The 14,202-nt window shown below is 35.4% G+C and overlaps 1 protein-coding gene across 1 annotated transcript in view; it reads right to left on the reverse strand.

The window, feature by feature from the left end:
* The window catches only part of SH3BP5 (SH3 domain binding protein 5), a 49,434-nt gene that overhangs the window by 17,844 nt on the left and 17,388 nt on the right, over nt 1-14,202 (reverse strand). The window contains exon 3 of the mRNA XM_081342995.1: nt 2,670-2,798. Within this exon, the coding sequence (XP_081199121.1) occupies nt 2,670-2,798 (129 nt within the window). The remainder of the gene's footprint in view (nt 1-2,669; nt 2,799-14,202) is intronic.

A 14,202-nucleotide genomic window follows, 5' to 3' on the forward strand; every position in this document is an offset into this window, starting at 1 on the left:
TAGAAGACCTCCAAAGTCCCTTCCAACTCTATTATTCTGTTCTGTTCCTAGAATCAGCGGGCCCAAAGCTCAAAGCCACTCAGTATTCCCAGGGTTCATTTGAATCCTGATGTTCTCCATCCAGATCTCTCCAAAGATAGGACATTCACAACATTGCTTAATTCCACAAAAACAGAAATGTGCAGTAGTGTATTATCAACATACTAATGATACCTCAACCCATGATGGAAGGTAACTCAACCTTTTAGAAAAAGATAATACAATCTAATGTAACCAGAATGAACATTATATTTTACTCCAACCATACTTTTTATCCCAGTGCTGAATAGTCTGGTCATAAATAGAAAAATAATTATTCTAGCAAATGAACTTCAATAATAAGCCAGTATTTACTTACAGATAAAGAGAAAGACATCAAGTTGGCAAAAAAGCATTGGGGCAGCAGTGACTACCAATTTCCTGCTGGCTTCCCCACTGACTTTGTTTGTGGAAGCTGAGAAGGAGAATTGAAAACCACAATCTCATGATCGAGGAGATGTTGCCACAGCCACAACTTTGCAAATAAAGCTGGACTGAGCATAGTAGAAATTTCAATTGCACAGGAGTAATGGGTACTAGATTATTTTTATACATTTTTCAAATTAGTGGATTTTGGGTACTTTGATTCAAAAATTGTTGCAATATAATGTACTGTTTGGGCTAACATGAAGGGACAAACAAACAGATAAACACAGTGAGAGTTTTAGTAGCATATAGATTAAGAATTGATACCTTAGTAGTCTTCCTCTTTCTTTCCCTATTAATTTTCCTACTATGTAAGGAACAGTTTTTATTTGTTTGTTTGCTTCCATAAACCAGGTTGAGAGAATTTCCTATTCAAAAGGAAGTTAAATATAGCTTTGGTATGCTTGGTTAATTAACAGACTTTCTAGGAGCATGTTGGTATGGTATGGTGCAGTACAGTTGCGGTGCCGTGTGATGCAATGTAATGTAATGTAATATAAATATTCTTCCTGCTGCTATAAGAACTGGGAAAACTTATAGTTATGGTTACATATTTAGATATAACGATAACATACTGTAAAATAAGTCACCATTATTTATTCCCTTAGAAATAGTAACTTCTTTAAAATCAGTGAATTGAGACATTCTAGTTTTTAGCTTAAAATCTGAACTCTTAAGCTACCATAGCATTTAATGAATTTCAGGAGCATCTTCTAATTTTTATTCAACAACATGCATATATTTCATGGATCCAAAACTGTATTTTTCAAGAGGCAAAGAAAATACTCAAAAAGCCACTCGGTGGATTCTGAACAATTAAAGAAGCATAACTGCATCAGAAAAATTAATCCATTGTTATACCGAAAATGACCTAGCTCATAGCCCAAAAGTACAACTCTACAATTTTCACTAACATAGGATTATTTTTCTCCAAACAAATGTTCAAGACAGTACAATTCATATCATTACTTAGTTTGCCACAAATTCTACAAAAAGTAATGTTTTAATGAATATATAGATTAGTCTGGTGCTTTCAAAATCAGGATTGAAAACATCTGTATGAATAGAGTTCCTAACTAAAAAAAGATCTCAGGGCACAGAAAGAAATTTCTGTATTTTTTAGGCCATACCATGAATATACAGAAGTCAGACATAAGCAAATTAGCTCCCAATAAACCACCATGCATTCTTTTGAAGAGGGCAACAAGATCAGAATAGCTGCAGATTTAGCAAGGGAATAGACAATATGTATTAGGCTTTTTAGCTTTGGGGAGATCAAGTAGAGAAAAGGTCACAACTTCTCCCTTCTGCAGAGTCTGCAGAAACATTGTTCTAAAATAAGTAATAAATTCAGAGCACAATAAATCGATAACTGACAAGTATATTAGGCAGTATTCTCAATTCATTTTAGAAGCAGATCCAGGGAGCAGCTTTAGAAAATCTTCAAAAATAAGTCAATAATATGCTGCCTTGGAACATTCACATTCAGTTTGTGCCAATTCACTTTTTTGTTAGCTCACTTGGAAGCAGTGGTGGGATTCAGCCAGTTTGTACCAATTCAGCAAAACCGGTAGCTAATTTTTTTTGTTGCCCAGGCCCAGAATGGACTTCCAGAAGTGGCATCCACACAGAACCAGTTGTTCGCATATCTGAATCCCACCACTGGTTGGAAGGCTGCAATATTTTCAGACTGGCTATCACAAGTTAAGTGAATCCACCCACAATTCCATTATACGGTATGAAAAAGATTTAGGTGATATCACCATTATTTTTTTCCTTTTGCTTAGAGAAAGAAAAATCTACAGTACAACTTTCTATAAGTCATAATTGAAGAAAAAGAGAATAATTGATTCTATTGTGATGCATTTACAATAACTGCAGTGAAGAAGTATGAATGAATTACTAGAAATTTTGCAGTGATCATTAGTAGTAGGAACTGAGAATAAACAAGCCTTTTAGTAGATAAGTTCTGCGTGGGTGGTATTCATCCCGCTTGGAAGGAGAAAAAGGTCACTGTCTCATAGGAAGCATACAGTTGAAATACCCATCATAGCATCATAGCAGGGAGATCATGTGCTATAAACAATATCATTGTGTTTTTATTGTGCCTCTAAAGTTGTATTCCATTCAAGTAATTGCATAGTTTTTTCCAATTGTATTCTTACCTGCCTAGCAACCCTTCGGGCTTCCCAGTAAGGCTTTGAATCTTCTACAGATTTTCCAATCTTCTTCACAAGTTCATCCAGTTTTATTGTAGCTTCTGTCAGAACTGAACGGAATTTCTGACGTGCGTCCTACAAAGAAAAACACAGCAAATCTGCTAATACCTATTTCTCATAGATCACTAGCACTAAGTCATTTTAGGTAAAACTAGGGTTAGTTACCTAGCAGAATAATATTTGTGTAACTCAATTTCAAAGTTAATAAAATCAGTGAAAACCTGAGATAGTGCTAAACATAATGTATTATACTTCTGAATTTTATCATTTTTTAACACTTTCTGATACAACCTGATGTGAGAAGAGATAGAGTTTTTAAAAGATGTGAATCTTTGTTCACATAATCAAGTAATCTTCACTGAGCTTTAATCTAAATAAAAAGCAGTATTTCACAACATCTGCTCTGTCCCAAGTTTCAACTCTTAATGCAACATTGAGACCAGCATAAGTATACAACTTTTTATATTTTCAGGGAGAAAATCCTTTGGCTCTTTAGAAACATTAATCACTTTCCTCATTCCTTAACAGGTTACTTTTTCCAAATTACTAACTACTAAATGGTCTTTAAAGGAAAGGAAAAAATATCTTTAATTTCATATTAATATTCAATCAATTAATAGCTTTACTGAACAACATTAGTGTATTCTCAATCTCCTTTCTTCAAACAACCCTCCTCCTTGTTTTGTGTATTATTTCTTTTTCTTCAACTACCTAAAGTAGGATATAAGTGATTAAATTATTCTTCTATTAGCCAACACCTGCTGCCGGCGTCGACTCCCCTCCGCCCCGTGCGTTCCCACAGAGAGGGCCTCCTCAGGGTGCCTCCAGTCAGAGAATGTCGACTGGTGGCCCCCAGGGGGAGGGCCTTCTCTGTGGGCGCTCCGGCTTTGTGGAATCAGCTGCCGGTTGAGCTCCGGATGGCACCGGATCTCCGCTCCTTCCGGCGCGGGTTAAAGACCCATTTATTTGAACAAGCTGGCCTGGCCTGATGGGGAATTACTTAGGGTTTTAATATTTATATATATATTTTATTGTTTTTATTGTGGGCAATAATTTAATTCTTTTTTAACTTTTGTACTTTTGTAGTTTTAAGATATGCCCTGTTCACCGCCCTGAGTCCTTCGGGAGAAGGGCGGTATAAAAATTTAATTAATTAAATAAATAAATAAATAAATGACCTAATTAATTGCCTTGATTTGCTACACAATATAGTGCTGTTCCTAGATAGAAAACCTGGAGATGGAAAACTCAAGATGGATATTATCCACACCTCAAACAGGATAGAAGATTTCTGAGCAGACTAACTTATTTACTAACATTTGGAAAAGGATCCAGGGAGTCAATCTTTTCTTTCAGTGTATATATTATTGGCAATATTAAGATAAAGAGCGTGCATCCTCCTAAAGGGAAGGAGAGAATAAGTAGCAGAATAGCAAAGAGCACCATCCTTAAAAAAGATAATACAGGTAGTCCTCAACTTACAACCACAACTGGGACCAAATTTTTCATTGCTAAGCAAGGTAGTGCTTCATCACTGGAGGCTTTCAAGAAGAGATTGGACAGCCACTTGTCAGAGATGGTATATGATCTCCTGCTTGAGCAGTGGGTTGGACTAGATGACCTACAAGTTCCTTCCAACTCTGATATTCTGTAAGATTCTGTAAGTCTGTAAGTAGTTTTAAATAAGATATGCCCAGTTTTATGCCCTTTTTTGCCCAACTTCCTCTCCTTGATTCTGCTTGTCAGAAGCTGACTGGGAAAGTTGCAAATGGCAATCACATGACCCCAGGATGCTGCAACTCTCATAAATACAAGCCAGTTGCCAAGCACCCAAATTTTATTCATGTGTCTATAGGGATGGTCCAGGAATTGGTTGCATGTCACTTTTTTCAGTGTCATTGTCACTAATTTAATAATTATAAATTGAGGAATACCTGCATAAGCTTCATTGTACCCAAAGCTGATCAAATGATTTTGACATCGGAGGCAAATAAATATCTGTCCTTAGAAAGAGAAACAAAACAGGAAATTGAAAAATTGCTACTCTTTCAATTCCCTGAAACAATCATCCCATTCTAGGAGGACTGAAAGAAATGTAATGACACCAGTGTTATAAATTGCCAACAGATAGCAGTACTGATACAGTAGAAGCTCTGTCATGTTCTTTAGCATCTATTCTTTCACTTCAGTTAGCAGAAAGCTGTACTATTATATATTGCTATACTTTGTGAAATGACCAAGAAAAAAATGTTTAATTGTGCACCATGATTTTATTCTTGATTGCTGAAGGAGTTCTTTTACTCAGAATTCACTGCCAGCTACAGGTGGTTTACACTAATTATGTTGACGAAGGTTCTGTACCAAAATATATAAAGATGAAGAAGGAAGAGTTTATCAATGTGATCAAGAACAAAGTGGATAAGCTGTGATAGCAACCAAAAGGTTTCAAATGAGAAAGACTGAAGAACTAATTAAGGACTATCAGTAGATTGTTAAAAGGGTGCTGCCAAGCTCAGCATTTTTCATAGGAATGTGTACTATTGATCTCCTTCAGTATCAGAGGCTTTGTGCAAGATGGATCCTCACATGCAAAGATAAATTTAGGAGTTGAACTTTGCAAGCAATTGTTGTCATGCTAAAAGAATGAAAATAAAAAAAATTCCCAGCACTGTGACCACTGATGAAAAATGGGTGCATCATTATGACCCAGAAACAACATGTCAGTCCATGTAATATCATCACAAACTTCACCAGTGAAGCAAAAAATTCAAAACCCTTTGTCAGGAAAACCTACAGTAATAGGGGTTGGGGGTTGTAGCTTTTTTTGGATGCAGATCATGTTATTTGATTTCTTTGAACCTGGCACCACACTTAGTTCAGAATGCTGCATGTTAACATGCGACCTGGCCATCAAAACTGCGTGATTATGGATGAAACGTGTAACAGTGATGCCCATTGTCATAAGGGCACTGGGAACTATGTCCAAAAACTTTGCAAACTTTGAGGTATCATTCAGTTGACTGAGTTTCTTGTTTTATGAATAAAAGTATAATAATAATAATAATAATAATAATAATAATAATAATAATAATAATAATAATAATATAATAATAATAATAAAGTTGGAAGGGACCTTGGAGGTCATCTAGTCCAACCCCCTGCTCAGGCAGGAAACCCTATACCATTTCAGACAAATGGCTGTCCAGTCTCTTCTTAAAAACTTAAAAACGTATTGATGGTAGTGAGAACTGCCAGGATTGGCATTGCTAAGTGATGTGGTCACATGATGGCATGTTATAACTACATTGCTTAGTGACAAAAATTCCAACCCCAATTGCTATGGTAATCCAAGGATTACCTGTAAATTCAGATAACAAAAGAACTGATTTCAAGATTGCTTTCCTGCTTCATTTATTAAAATATTCCCTATTTAAATTAAAATTATGGAAGTATAGGCATTACTGTTCATTCAACCCTCTTACCTAATTGTACAGCAGACTCTGAACTTCAGAGTTCATTTTTGTGTTTCTGCAAGCTTGAATATTTCTTCAAAAATAAAGTTTTGCATTAGGTGTCCCTCCAAAATTACTTAAATATGGTTGGTTGTTTCTAAGTCTGAACCAATAGTTTATTTTGTGTTTTTATTTTTTGTATTTTGCCTTTATTATTTTTACAAATAACTCAAGGTGGTGCACATATATAACATACCTTCCTCCTCCTATTGTCCCCACTACAACAATCATGAGCTGGGTTGAGAGTGAGTAAGTAGCCCTAGGTTACCCACCTGGCTTTTTTGGCTAAGGCAGGACTTGAACTTACAATTTCCAGCTTTCTAGCTTGGTGCCTTAATTACTAGACCAAATTGGTCTTTGTTGATTGTTTTTGAGATGTTTCTGATGAGGATAACAATGCCATACCTCATGTGATGTCTCATTTAATGACCATGGTGATTTGCTTAACAATCACTTGTGAGGCTACTGGAACTGCTGTCACTAAGCAGGAGAGTCATAATTTTTACTTAACAACCACTTCATTTAGCATCAGAATTACCAATCCCAATTAGGCCAAGCTTAAGCGATGACTACTTGAACTACTAGTATTATTATCATATAAAGAATATTATAATAACATTAGAGATGTGTTGGTTGGGAATGTAAAATATATGTATTGTTTTATTTGCAGACGATACTATATTGTTGGCTCAGAATCCAAATGATTTGCAAAACACATCAGACTGCCTGATGCAGGGGTGTCAAACTGGCGGCCCATGGTCTGGATACATCATGCACAGGCCATGCCCACCCCCGCTCCGCAAAGACAAAAAATGTTGTGCAACGTCATGCTACATCATGCGACAAGATCAAGTTTGACACCTGTGGCCTGATGCAATATGGAGTACAGTTATGAAAATTCATACTTTCAAGACTAAGGCACTTATATTTGACAGGAAAGTAAATAAGTTCAAGTTACTCATAAACTGAAAAAAGCACTTGATTCACAAGGATGATTCCTGCATTCTGGTAGATTATTACAAAAATATGGAGAAATTGCAAATTTTTAAGATGCAGATACTGATAGAAATGGATGCAATATGCAATCTTTTGTGAGTAATGAATATTTGTCAAAAGAAGCAATGTATAAGGTTATGCTTCTGATTACTTTGTTATGTATATGTGAAAGTTGGATTTGCAAAGTGAAAAAATATAAACAGAAATGAAAGACCAGTATGAAAGAAACACTTTGTAATACACATTCATATAAAAAGAATGAATGAGAACTGAACTGTAAAATATGAAGGAAAAGTAGGACAAGAAGAAGCCTGAGAAATTTGTAACTGGCTAGGGATGATGAGATTCTGGAAAGAGAGAAAGGAGAAGTTTAACAAGCAAAAGTGACTATATGAAGTGTTGTATGGATTTAATGGAAGTCAGGATAATTTGCTAGGGGACTAAAAGGTATGGAGAGATATATCAAATAGTTTGGTATCGACTAAACTTTACACCGCACGCTTCTATTATGCATTTAATTTTTGTGCCTTACCCTTATTCCTTCTCTTGGTATAACGTTGCTTACCCTGGAAGGAAAGGATGATGGGTGTTGGTATATGTTTTGTTAATAGCTTGAAAAAGGTGGGTTTCCTCAAAGTAAGTACTCAATTTTTCTATTTTACATGAATTGATCAAGATTTCACACATTGGCTTTTGAAATGGGAAAATAGCAATCAGGAACTGAGGTGTAAAATCAGGGCGGCTGTGTGAATTGCATTTAACAGAAGAACATAAAAAATTTCATATTTTGCTTTTTAATTTCTGCTCTACATCCTATAATCCTATAACAGTCTGTCATGTGCAAATTTAATGCCAAGTAATAGCTAAACAAGTTTCCTTTGCTTATTTGAAAGTTGTTTCAGCTCATCAGGATCATATAAGGGGGGTAAACATGAACCTTGGTTTAGCAACCATGGTAGCAAATAATATGCTAACCCCTAAGGTTACAGCTCAACCCTATGTGTGAACTTAGCCAGTAGTATGTGACAGTGTAGCAAGGAATGTCTACATTGCTGAAAGAAATGACAGTATAACCATGCAGAGGAATTGAATTTCAGGCCAGTAATTTCCAGTGTTTATTAAGAACCATGAGAATTCCAAGTAGAGAAGGCTGTTGAGACCAGCATAGACTTCAGTATTTATGAGATACAGTAAAGATGTTGCCATGGGATTCCTTCCTATGACCTCAAATTTTGTTCAGAACTTTTCACAAATATTTATTTGGTTGAAAGGCCAAAGCAAAACAAATTTCCCAGCTGGGAATTTCAAAACATCAAAAACACCAGAGCCTTTTAACACTGAGTTAGTCTCTGTAAATTCAATTAATTTGAAGGTAGCATCTTCCTACTTGATCCACATACAAACTTGTGTATAACAGAGAATAAATATTTTAAAGTGGAATTTAATTGTCAGAAGTATTTGTAGCCTGAAATAAACAAGAACAGAATTAGAAGACTGATAGTAATTAAAAAAAGAGCACAATGATTTACATAATTGTGATACAAAACAGAAGGAAGCGTCCATTGATGCAGGACAGCTGGTAAAAAGCAGAAAGGACAGAGGAACAGCACAGAACAGCTGTAAGCAATGACAGAATGACTCCAGAGCACTGAACTGATTAATGTGGTTCTTCATCCAGAGCATAATCATTTTACTAAGGATGTGATTTAAAAGCTATAACATTATTATTAGCAATAGAATATAGTGCAGTTTTCTTTTGGTTGTCTGATTTGGTTAAGGAGCAGGAAAACTAACAATATACTGGCCTGGGTGCTGTTTACATAATGACATTTGGGAAATACAAATGTGATCAAAATTGAGCTCAGAATCTCAGGCATTGAGCAAATGGCTGCTTTGCTCCTTGATATTAATCCTGGCACTCCCAGTTATGGTTGTTAAGCAATCTCCTGGAGAGTTAAATGGGCAGAATCCCAGGTTAGGAGCATGAAGTGTCTCTCAGGGAAAGATCCTGGGAGGATCCACAGGGGAGGGGATTCTCATTGGGCTGCAAGGATGGAGCTAAAATCTTTAGGATTTTAACTCTCTTCACCCAATCCATCAAAGGATTTCACCCCAATGGCCAGAGGGGAGGGGAAATCTTTCATTGGGCTAAAAATCTCAGTTCTGAGGGGAGAGAGAGACAGAGCTAAGATTTCCCCAACAGAGCTCTTTCAGCCAGCCCACAAAGACTAGAGAGAAAGCCTCTAAGTAGGCAGCAGCAGCAGCAGCTTGCAATCTTCTCTGCTAGCTTCCTCACTGATCTTCTGAGGAAGTCTTTTTCTCAGAGAAGATTACAAATGGTGATTACATGACTGTGAGGTGCTTGGCAACTGGTCGTAAGTGCAAACATGTTTCCAAGCACCCTATTATGATCATGGGACCATGGGGAATGACACAACACTGACAGCCAGATCCTTTCTGAAGCTTAGTCATTAAACAACCAGTGATAAATCAAGGACTACCTGTACGTTAAACTTTTAGTACTTTGATTTCTTAAACTAGACAAAGTAATCTCTGGTAAATAAAATAGAAGTTGTTCTTCTTAATGAATTTCTAAAGTTAGATTCCAATAGGAAATTGTTGGGCTAGAATGGACATACTGGTTTGGTATGATTTGATAAGATCAACATTAGGAATGGCTACTTCATTTCAAAACACATTGTTGCTCATTAAGGGATTCATACATTATTAACTAAATATCAACAGGGCTATCTGACAAAACCTATCTGGGCTTGCATGCTAATCTGGGTTGAACCTGGATAATATTTCAAAGAAAACCACCCTAGCAGAGATTAGAAATTAACAAAACATCCTGGGAAAAAAGTTAATGGCAGATATCGTCAATACTATAATCAGAAGAGCTGTATAGATTGCATTCAAATAGCTTCCAGAGCTTAAGCTTGATTTAAGCTTATCTTCCTATATCAACCACTATTCAGAGTGGTTGGAAATTCTGAAAGCTGAAGTACAACATATTCAAGGTAGTGAGTATTCCAGGAATAGTTCTCTCATTTTGGACATTTCCTCTTAATTTTGTTTCACCTGCATAGTTTCTAGACTGTTTTTCCACCTGCCTTACAATATAAAAAATATTTCTCTATTTTGTTTTTGCATTTAGGCACATATGTGTGTAGATTTAACTCTATCAAATCAGTCTGATGTACAATGAGTTATTTTATATTTAGGATGCTGTAAGGCAAAAATTAAATATTTTACTATAATAAGTAATAATAAAAGAAAACAGAGCTGTGGGGATATTCAGAAAGAATAATGTAAGTGAAATGTGTGCAGATACATGTAGCCTATTTTTGGCTTATTTGTATTTTACAAGCTTTTGGTCATACACAAGCTCTGATATACTTCTGGTCTATAAAAAATGGAAGAAATCAGCTCACCAGGTATAGACTTTTTGTGATTTATTAAACAGTTGGACCTACTGAGAGGAGTAAAGAACAAGGGATAACACAACTCTCTTAAGACAAATCAGGATTGAAAACAATCTCTTCAGTTCCCTAAAACTTTGCAAAAAAGTAAGGCTAAAACACATTTTGAAACAACATGTAAAATATGGTCACAGCTGTGGACATTAGTCAGCCCAAGAGAGGAACCATAACATAGAGATGGTTGCCTCCTAATCCATTATATATCTGATTATATAGTTTCTTGTAAATGGTTGTATAGTATTTCTGATGTTTTTTTAAATAAGCACTGATGTGTGGCTAGATTCTGGGTTTTGATACAGAATTATATCTATTCATTTTGTGCCATTGTGCCCAGAGTAAAAAATGACAGTAAAGGTTATCTATCTATCTATCATTATGAAAAAAGGAATACTTTTTCCCTCTTGATATATTGGATTGTATTTATGAGAGTTGAAAGAATCATATGGCATTTTTACTGCCCAATAAGATTTTCAATTTTTTTTCTGTTGATAAATCTTAAATACAAAATTAAATAATTATTTATTTCTTTAATTATATTTCTCATACATTGATCCTTTAGTTTCACAGAAAGTTCCTTTTTTAAAAAAAAAAGCAGAATTGAATTGTGCCCATTTTATTGCAACTCCAAGGATTTGCAGGTAAGTGGTCTTTTGTCTTTATGCACTAAACTATTTTTTGCAAGAGATTTTAAGTTACAGAAATGGATGGCATCCATAAACACAGTTATTTGAATGACATAGAAACAGATAGACTTGAGAGAGGTTAGATATACTAATATGTTTGCTTTATTGCTAAATGAAAAATGTGTGCTAGAAATAATTTCCTTTTTCTGGACAACATAAATACTTTATATTTTTAATCTTAGCAATAAAGAAATAGTTTTGTTTCTCAAAACTGAAATTAACCAGGCTATGACTGCACCCCAATTATTTTCCATTATGCTTCTTTTATCCAAAGAATTGATGAAAAGCTGCATGTGTGGGTATATAACGTACATACATGCACACACACAAATCCACACACAAACACACACAAAAATCTGATCTTTTTCCCTATTCAACTGAGTTATTTGTGACCTATGAAGAAACAGATTACAGGAACAAATTATGTAATATAATGAAAAAATTGTATTTTTTAAAACAAACTACTTAAAATTGTGTCACATATGTATTAGTGCAGGTTCGCATCCCACCAGGCTCAAAGTTGACTCAGCCTTCCATCCTTCCGAGGTAGGTAAAATGAGGACCCAGATTGTTGGGGGCAATTAAGCTGACTTTGTAATAATGCCGCTGGGGTGTGTGTGAAAGCCCTAATAAGCAGGCATATACATAGAATGAAGGCTACTGCTAAGCTTGTAAGCCGCCCTGAGTCTTCGGAGAAGGGCGGGATATAAATGGAATTAAAATAAAATAAATAAAATAAATATTGATATTTTTTTCTGTTAATTTAAAGGTGCGCATGCGCACATACGCAAGGGACGCGGTAGCTCAGTGGGTTAGGACGCTGAGCTTGTCGATCAGAAGGTCGGCAGTTTGGCGGGTCGAATCCCGAGTGCCGCGTAACAGAGTGAGCGCCTGTTACTCGTCCCAGCTTCTGCCCACCTAGCAGTTCGAAAGCACGTAAAAATGCAAGTAGAAAAATAGGGACCACTCCGGTGGGAAGGTAACAGCGTTCCGTGCGCCTTTGGCATCTAGTCATGCCGGCCACATGACCACGGAGATGTCCTCGGACAAGCGCTGGCTCTTCGGCTTTGAAACGGAGATGAGCACCAGCCCCTAGAGTCGGAAACGACTAGCACACATGTGCGGGGGAACCTTTACCTTTTACTTATGCGCACATACACATACACATTCCCATTAGTGTTAATTCTACCACTTGAGTGTTACCAGTTCTTTTTATTCTATTCCAAGCAGCTTTCACATCCTCTTTTTCTCGCTGATTTTTCATTCCTTCCTTTGGAAGATTAATCTTGTAATATTTTTTCATACATAATTAAAAACATTCTTTGACACCCATTTCTTTCATTTCTTCCTTTTCCATCTTTTTTCCAAGATTCATTTCTGAATCTATCAACAACCTTTCATCAGTCTTGCATCTTTTAATTTTCTCAGTCTGTCATCACAAACTATCAAATTAATCATGATTTTACATTTGCCTGGTGTTTTTTTTACTATGTCTATATAGGAATGTATGCTTAAGCTATGTACTGGGGCGGAGTCTTTTTTCTAAGCAGATACTCATTAAATAATTGTTTTTAATTACCTTTCCTGTATTCCGATGTCTCATTCCCACCTTTCATCTCATATAGCAAAATAACTTCTTATCCAGTTTTACATTCATTCAAAATATTACATATTTTTGCAAAATTTATTGTGACACCTCTGTTATTATTATTTAACATCCAAACACTTCTATGGCATTTTGTAACATAATTTTTTCACTCTCACTTCCATACTCTATTTCCTTATATTTCAATTCATCCTTGGATGAATGTATCATTTATTTTTTCTCCCATGTAGTTGAACAATTTTCATCTAGTTATATTTTCACAGAAGTTACCGGTAATCTCTTATTTCATCATTCCCTAGAATGAAACAACTGTCTCCAATTATGGATTTCTACATTCATCCATCCATACAAACAATATGAAATTCATATTTTCTGACATACATTTCAGCCCTTTTGTTCAGAATTAACCTGTCACATCTCTGAATCTAATTAACAACTGCATTTCACAAGAACAGATTTTTTTCATTCAGATATATTATTTCCTTTCTCCTACTTTAAAAGTACCATATTTTTGTTTCTTTCATTTCATCTATCCATTATGCTCCTTTATCATTTGCTCTCTTAAATTTGACATTATAATTCCCTATGTGCCATAACCATCAGCAGGTGGGCACATAAATATTGCATTCTGCTGCCTATCAAAGTTTCAGTTTAACAACATATTCAAGTAATGTATTTAATAATGTAGAGAATGTGTAAACTAGAATACCAGCTTTATTTCTTTTCATACCATATGTAAGGTACCTCACTAATAAAGTGTAGGATAGATCAGCTTTGTCATGTTTTTTTGCCAATACATCAACAAACATACCCAAATCCAGTTTTATTCCTATCTTTCTATTCTGAAATGTTGCTCTAGAGAAGGATAGCAGTAGTAGGAATATATGCACTGTATATACATTGAGAATACAATTTCATAATCTAATATAAAGATAGTATAAAACTATCACTCTCTACAAGTTCACAGATACAGATCAAGAAAAACCACGAACTATTTGTCACGAACAGTTTGTCTAAAAGACAGGGACTTTCTTCTAAAGCAGAAATGCTTCTTTTCAGCCTTTAATAGTATGAACAAGGAATGCCAGGAAAAAAAATCTGAAAAGGTTCATGAAAGTTTACATAGAAAATATTTGATACACACAATACACAAGCTCATACTACAATTTTCTCCCACACAATTTACTAAAGTGTCTTTGT

This window comes from Vipera berus (assembly GCF_964194415.1).
Source record: "Vipera berus genome assembly, chromosome: Z".
NCBI classification, from domain to species: Eukaryota; Metazoa; Chordata; class Lepidosauria; order Squamata; family Viperidae; genus Vipera; species Vipera berus.